This window comes from Limanda limanda, chromosome 14 (assembly GCF_963576545.1).
Source record: "Limanda limanda chromosome 14, fLimLim1.1, whole genome shotgun sequence".
NCBI lineage: Eukaryota > Metazoa > Chordata > Actinopteri > Pleuronectiformes > Pleuronectidae > Limanda > Limanda limanda.
The window spans coordinates 11,517,701-11,526,145 of NC_083649.1; the positions used below are offsets into that span (position 1 = coordinate 11,517,701).

The 8,445-nt window shown below is 40.7% G+C and overlaps 1 protein-coding gene across 1 annotated transcript in view; it reads right to left on the bottom strand.

The window, feature by feature from the left end:
• Positions 1–8,445, bottom strand: part of LOC133019147 (actin-binding LIM protein 3-like) — a 40,499-nt gene that overhangs the window by 4,806 nt on the left and 27,248 nt on the right. The window contains exons 13-16 of the mRNA XM_061085518.1: positions 7,119–7,169; positions 4,985–5,122; positions 4,258–4,322; positions 3,780–3,921 (exon numbers count right to left, since the gene is read on the bottom strand). Of these exons, the coding sequence (XP_060941501.1) occupies positions 3,780–3,921; positions 4,258–4,322; positions 4,985–5,122; positions 7,119–7,169 (396 nt within the window). The remainder of the gene's footprint in view (positions 1–3,779; positions 3,922–4,257; positions 4,323–4,984; positions 5,123–7,118; positions 7,170–8,445) is intronic.

Below are 8,445 nucleotides of genomic sequence, written 5' to 3' on the forward strand. Positions count from 1 at the left end.
AACATCAAGAGGAACAGCTGTCTGTTAATAAGCATCCATCTGTTTTACGAGAAGAAAACCCAAAAAGTCTTAAAATGTAACCAAATACGTCAAGTGAACACAAATTGTACGTGAAGCTGAAATGTTGTTCACACCGGCCAATTTAAAATTGCACATTTAACATTTAATCTTATCGGACTCTACATCTTGAGCAAACTAAAAGACATTAATCATTGGAAAATATTCATAAATAATACGAGTGACTGAATTATGTGAATATTAGGTCATCTAACTTCTTAAAAAGCCACTTATCATAAGCTGATATGAACATGTCTTGAATATTGTTTTAAAGATAGTCTTCAACAACTGATGATTTTCTACTGGACACTTGGGGGCAGCAGAAACAAGATCCACCTTACAATTAAATTGATAAATGAAAGACATGATATCAAACAGTTGCATGTTCTTTTTACATATTCTGCATTTCCGGAACAACATAATCATTCGTTAATCAAGTCATCAATCAGGCCCCTTGGTGGATCTATGGCACATTTGGCTCTCTTTAAACTCTATTTTTGGTCTCTACCAGTTCCTGAGGGAAACCGACTCTGACTCTTCAGCTCCTAAATGTTCAACAACGTTCACCAGTCAGTCTTTCACTGTCTCAGTCTGCTGTTCGCTGCGTCGGTTTTTAACTTTGCTGAAAACAGCAGCAGTCACCAACAATGCTATCGATTAGAACCCAACCAATATGGATTTCGGGGGCTGATGCTGATATTAGGGAGTAATTTCCTCTACAATATATCAGACTATATGTACATTACAAAATACAATAATTTGGCCGTTATCAAAATGTTATGACAGTTTAATCATAAACTTAATTCTAGATAACTAAATGAAAAGAAAAGACAAATACTTAATCTTTTCTTTTCTGCATTGTTTATTATGTCAAATAAAAGTAGAATAAAAGTTTAAACGTATCAATAATGCTGATTCTATATGTGCACGAAAGGCTTATATTTGCAAATTACTTCTGGCCAAACAATAAATCAGTCAGGCTCTATATGAAAGCAGTGGAGATGAACCAGAGCAGCGTTCGGCTGGACATCTACTCACTGAGTTACAACTGGCTATAAAACTCTGTGATGGAGCTGCAGAGTCAGAGGATTCTTCTCTGTAGGTTCATTTTTTTTTGCAAGAAACCCGTTCAAACATTTTTCCTCAGATACATAATCCACTTTAAATCTCCTGGATTCTTGATCCCCTTATTTTTTAATACAAATGAATACAAGCAGGTTAATGTCTGTATCGTTGTGTAAACATGAACAATAAGCGAAACTGTGTCAAGGAGAGTCCATAAACCTGCCATATGGTAAAAGTAAGAGAAAAAACAGTAAACTGAAATGACAGGAGAGAGTCAGTTTTCTTTGGAAGGGAACTAAAGGAAGCCTGCTGTTGTGGAACATCTATAAAACATCAGCTGTGTGGGGGTGTGCCCCTAACAGCATCAATATGCAAACATAATCACTATCAAGACTTACACATCGTATAAAATATGAAGCAGCACGGGTCCAGCCACACAGCATCAGGGTTTATACTTGGGCCATCCATGTTAAAAATGTATATGTTTATGGAACCCCCCCCCACTGCACTGTGTAATTTTAATGGACTGTGCTGCATCTTAAAATTCCCTTGGTTGTTTTTACTTGGCAACATAATCACACACTTAGTCGGTGCTAAAAGCACAGAAGATAAGGATATGAACATTACATTTTATATGTTTTATTTTTATTGTCTTCATAGATGAAGAACAACAAGAATAACACTAAACACATGAGGCTGCAGCCGACTGAATTAAAATTCTTACATCAGCAACGTAACTTGTTCGTGTTGACCAAGTTTACTGTTTACTTTGTTCACCAGAGACTGTGTGTAAAAATGGATGACTCACCTCCCCTTCCTCCCACTATGTGTCCAACATGTTTTTATAACATTAAATAAATAAAACATCAAATCTGGGAAAATGCCGTCTTTAACTTACATTAGCATGATAAGAACTATCTAAATCGACAGAAATCATCTTGGAGAAACTTTGTTTGACATGTAGGGTTGGTATTGTTGACTCTTTAGTTTGACCCATGTCCCATCTGCCAACATGGAGGAGGCAGGGTGTATCACCTTTCCTGCAGCCAGCCTCCAGGGGGCGATACAGATAGTTGGCTTCACCTTTGAGAGCTGTATGGTCGTCCATTTTTGTATACAGTCTATCGTGTTCAACATCTTACTTTAGCAATTAGTTTAGCGTTTAACATTTGCTTATTTACAGTCAACACAATGTCTAACAAACCACAATTTTGGTCTGAGGGTTGATCCTGTGTCGGGATTGATTGATTTATTCACAGTGACTCAACACAATAGAAAATACTTCGATAAATGTGACCCTTTAAATTGAACTTATGTAATAAAGTTACTTTTAATATGTAATTAAAAATACATTAAGTCAGTGTTTTTTGTGTGTTGAGGACATTCCATTTTGAAATGAGCCTCTCAGGACAGGAACTGATAGAGACACACCACTCAGGACTTTTCTAATCAGTATAATAACAGCAGACACTATAAACCCACAGTGATTACGCAGCACTGAATTCCCACATCATACACACACTGTGTGAGTGTGTGAGCTCCCTGTTCACACAGCTCATCTCCCGCTCTCTGACCCTGATTTACCTCTCGGCTTCGTGTCATACATCTTCTCTGAGCGGCTGCAAATTGCTTTAGCTTCTTACTCCCTCTCTCGCTCTTTTATTTTCAATTCAATTTTTTTTCTCGGTCGCTCTCGCTCTCTGTTTGAACCCCCTCCCACTTGACCTCCACCTAAACACACTCTCTCTCTTTCTCTATCACAGAGTCTCTCCATCTTTGTCTTGCCCCTTACCCGTGCTGAATGCAATGAGGACTGGGATCAATGGAAGAGTTAATATAGAAGTGGCAAACTCTCCCGCTTAGGCCTGGTCAGCATCACAACTAGACACACACACACACACACACACACACACACACACACACACACACACACACACACACACACACACACACACACACACACACACACACACACACACTCACACAGCCCTCTTCCCATAAAGGTGACTATATTAATCTCCTGACCTCTAACCTCCACGGCCACAAACCACTCATCACCACGACCCAAAATGAAATCTAATCCCTTTTCAGCCTTGGATCTTAAGTACAGTCACAAACGGAACTCAACCAGGACTGTGTTAGTGTTTATAAATCATGGACTTGACATTACTACGACTCATTTCAAAGAGGAATTAACTGTAGTTATGTGAAAAAATAATAAACTTTCCAAGAACATTGATTTAAGTTCACTCCTGCAAAGTTTGTAAACTAGTTCTCAGAGATAAGCCACCTCTATTTTTATTGTCTGCACCACTGACTGTATATAACGGTGGAGGACATGACTGCACTCCAAAAGTGAAGCCAAAGTGTCCAGATTGCCCCCTGGAGGCAGGCTGCAGTATAGGTCATATAACCCCACCTCCTCCATGTTAAAGAATGGAACACAGATTAAACTAAAAAGCCAAAGTACATGACAAACACATTTCCCTCAAAAATGTCATTTTAGATAGCTGGTTCTTATCACACTGTTTGTTCGAGTGTTCACACACACACACACACACACACACACACACACACACACACACACACACACACAAACACACACAAACACACACACACACACACACACAGACACACACACACACACAAACACTTACAGCCATTGAGGGAGCCGTATCCCAGATTGTTCAGTGCCTCCTTGCTGCTGCAGCGGGAACTGCGTCTGCTCCCCCACTGGTCATTGTCGTGACAACCTGACCGCGCCTTCATTTCCTCTTTCAGGATCATCCTGCCAATGCTCTGCAGAGAGGAAGAGAGGAAGAGAGGAAGAGAGGAAGGGAAGAGGAAAGGACAGAGAAGCAGAGGGGAAGAACACAAGGATGGTTTAAAGTATCAATGTACGGATAGATGTACAGTGGCGTGGATGCATAGGTGAATATATGGTGATGGTGAAGAGACATGTAAACTTTGTGAGGGATGCATATGTAGAGAACAAAGGGGGAGAGAGGAGCATAGAAGCATCCTTTGTCCAGTGGGCAAGATCGTTAAAAACATGTTTAATTAAGTGACACATTAAATATTAACGAATGCACAAAATGTAAACGGGAGAAGCAGGAGGACTTGGTTCTTTCTTACCCTGTTGATATTGTGATTCCAGCCGTCTTCCTCCCCTCCGGACGAAAACCGCCTCACTCTGGAGACTAGAGAAAGAGATGAGACATGAGTAAAAGGGAAAACATTTTTTTGAAAGCGTAACAGTCACCAGACAATTTTAGAACGGCTCTGGTTGTGGAAGTTAATTTCCCATTAATTTTCCCATTGAATTTACAGAAAAGGCTGACCAGCTTCGGGATGAATAAAACATTTGATTTGGAGCAACAACAAAAAATTATAGGAAAACTGAAAAAAGGTAAAGGTACATAATAAGTGAGAGAGTGAGTAAACTATGCATCTCATAAACCATTGCAATTATCCCTGAGCAATGACTTCCAGCACCTATTTTTTTTATTTAACCTGTAGTGATTTTAACCTTTGCTCTGGTGTGAACGTGATGCAACGCTGAACCATCCTAGCGTAGCCCACATAATTTGGCAGTTATGGAAAATAATCCCATGGTAACAGCGAGATCGGCCAATCAGAGGCATAAAGATCACACCTGAGGATGGTGGGTAGGGTACTTCTCGTTCACATGAGAATATAACACGTTTTTTCCTAATTTCCTAGTTGATTGAATTCTGACTTGTAGCTTCTATAGGACCATATCGTATAATTTCACATCTACTTCTGGACACTGTGAAGCTGTGTCAGTGTGATCACAGGTTTCTAAGCATCGTGTGTGTTCGGGAAAGAGAGGGAGTGGTACCTTTGGGAGAGCCAGTGTATGGGTAGTAGTTGGAGCCTGGGTGATAAATGCTGTTGCAGTTGGAGGAAGAAAGGCAACTGGAATTGTTGAGATTCTCATTGGTTTTGCTCTTACTGGCTGTCGGAGAGGCAGAGGTGTCTGACGGAAAGACAATCAGAGACAGAGAAACATAATGCATTTTATTCCACACACATTCAAACAGTTGATGAATGAAAACAAAAGCTTATCCAATATTTCTCGGTTGATTTTCATGCTTGGAGAAGGGAGACGTCAACAAAGGGAGAGGGTAATAAAAACTATAATATTTCATGGTACAACCGACATCACAGTGTGAGGTTTTGTGTGTTTTTTTTGTGGACAAAGAAATGCATTTACTTACAGAGAGGGTAGGACACAGCAGGGGTGAGGATGGGAGGAGAGGAGATGCATCAAACACAGGGAAACAAAGAAGAGAAAGGAGGTCAGAGGAAAATATGATGGGATAGGATAAACAGCTTCTAGGAAGGGATGAGGTTATCAAGGGTGGACGGCAATAAAACTGGAAAGGAAGATAGTGGTGTGAAATGTGTAAAAGAGTGTAAAAACAGATATATCTTCAAGATGCCACGTAACATATATCCTCTATCTGGGATTTATTTGAGGGGATATAATACAAAGCTGCAAATTTATTCAACAGGGAGAAAACGCATTTATCATCTTTGCGTCAAGTGCAACACGATAAGATAAGACACAATGCATTTAATGTTTCCCGTCAGGACAACGTTATACACATAAGAGGTACTGTTAAAATAAAGCAGGGACCATTCATTTCAAATCCTTTTAAAATCATTTGTAAGTTTTTTCTGTTTCTTATCAACCTCTTCTTGCAGTTTCAGTAAGAGTCTGGTGTTTTTGAGGTGCAGCCATGTTTGACTATGATATACATTATGGCAGTAAATAGACAATATAAATACGCCTTAATATGGTACTTTGCCTTAAAATGAAAAATGCCCTGAAAGTGATTTACCGCTGTGAATTTGAATCCGTCCAGATCATAGATTGCCTCCTCACGCTGACAAAGAGAGGTTTGTCAGCACTTTGCAGCTCAGGCTAAATCATCCAGAGGTGTTTCTGAGGAACTGTAACTCTGTCGGACCTGCCGTCTGAGCGCTGATGGATTGCCAACACATTCAGAATATTTGGCCCCGCTGCTCTCAGTTTTACTTCGCCTCCTGAATCACCAACTGTCTGTAATCTCACCTCTGATGTGGCCCTAACCATCAAGCGGCTCATCCGTTCCTCTGTAGTTTAGTTTCAGCCCAGTCAGCTGATAGTAACTTGAGTATTCACACGTTGGGAACCCATCACGAGGAATGTGGTGCCTGGTGAATCTCATAATCTTAATTGGGGACGAGAGGGTCTACTTTTTTCTCCCCTGTGCGATTCAATGACTTGTTTTACCAAATTTAAAACATCTCCATGTGGAAAAGTGAGTAGGTGGCCCACAGGGACTGAATGAACAGGACTGATTCACACTGACAAAGAAACTGTATTAATTTAGATTAATCAGGTTATGGCCAATACCTTACGCATTAATTAGGATCAGGGATGATCCAGATATAATAGTTTTAAAAGGAGAAGTCGATTGTACAAAGACTTTAGGGGTAAAGGTTATGTCCAGTTATAAGCTCTGAAAGAGAGGTAATATTTTCATTGCTGTTTGTTTGTCTGTTACTTCAAAAACTACACTGTGGATTACCATGCCAGCGAAAGGATGTAGTGGGAGGAACCAATAAAATATTGGTACGGACAATGGCACTGGTTAGTTAACAGACGGTCAAAAACGCAGAATCTGAGAAGATCCATGATCCAAAATATCAGTGGCTCTCCTTAAACTCTGCAACATAACCTGTAATCAAACCTCTGCAGGTTTATAGAAAAAAATTGCTTCCGGTTCTCGGACTGCTTAGAAGATGGAGAGGAATGAATGTCGTCAGAAACACCCGATGTTGGACAGAAAGAATTTATTCAGCTTCAACTCAGATCTTTCTGTCACGCATCGATTCAGTCAAACAAGCAGAAGAATGTTTCACACTAATGATGCATTGACGGTGTACACAGCACGCCCGTCAACTGCTGGATTTAATGGACTTACCTAGTCGCTTATAGTTGGGGGGTTTCCTGTAGATGTTGGTTTCTTCAGAAGCTGAAAACACAAACGCATAGAGCGTTAGTGGCAACAAGACAAAAGGAATAGGGAAGCAGAGGAGAGGAGAGGGGGAGAGGAGAGGAGAGGAGGGGGAGAGGAGAGGAGAGGAGGGAGAGAGGAGGAGGAGACTGGATTTCCTTATTCATCCCATCCCAACAAATTAGTTGCATACATTTATAGTCTTCTTGACCATAAAGCTGACAGCACAGGTAATAAACTGTTGTAGCAGAGGCGGTGCCGTGCATCCAGAGAACCTGATCGACGTGCAGAGCGGATGATTAATACTCATTCACTGGCTTATTGCTGGAAGGAGCAGCAGATGGCTCAGGAATAAAGCAGAGGAAGGAGAGGAGTTAAAGGGTTGAGAGAGGACTGGATGGAGAGGCGGAGGAAAAGATAAAGGGACGGGAAAGGAAAAAAATGGAAACGACAGGAGCAAGTGGCGCCTTGCAGCTCTGGTTTGGAAGAATATTCTATATAATCATTCAGCTTTGGGTGTCGGAAGACCGCATTACGTAAAATAACAATTAAAGAAAGTTACAACACCAACAACATAAAGCAGAAAACATTGAAATACTTCCAAACACAGCAGAGCACGCCACCAATCCTCCCAGCGTTGGAGGTTTGACTCCCAGTGGACCGACCACGCTAAATTTGAACACACTCATGATACCGTGAGGCACTCTGGATAAAAGCCTCCACCAAATACATTCTGTTCCTCGTTGTAAAAACATAAGGGGAGTGCTGTCGCAGGGCTGGCAAGGATTAACAGCCTTGAAAAAGAAGAAAAAACTGTCAGGAGGAAGAAGGGAACATGCAGTGAGAAATGGAGCGAGAGCAGTAGGAAGGAATGATGAGGAGGGAAAGCAAACGTAAAGCGAAGGCAACAGAGACAGAGCGAAACGTTCAGGGAGCGGAGGACAGCGACCTGATGAGGTGGAAGGTTGTGATGTTAACACGAAACAGAATTAGATGCTAGATTAAAGCTCAGATGCAACAAAAGCTCCAGGAAGAGACTCAGGAAGAAAGGATAACTACTTTATAGATGTTCAGATCTCATAAAAATAAGTCAAAAACCATAGATCTATCACAATCAGGCTCAAATGAATCTCACTGGTAACATCCTACATACTGTACGTAATCAGTTTCAAAATGAAAAGATATTCCAATTCAGCTGATATAATACGAGGAGAAGCACCAAGAGAAAAGAAAATTTCGAAATCTGAAACGAAATCTGAGACGAGGAACTTATTAGTCGATTATTTTTCTTGCA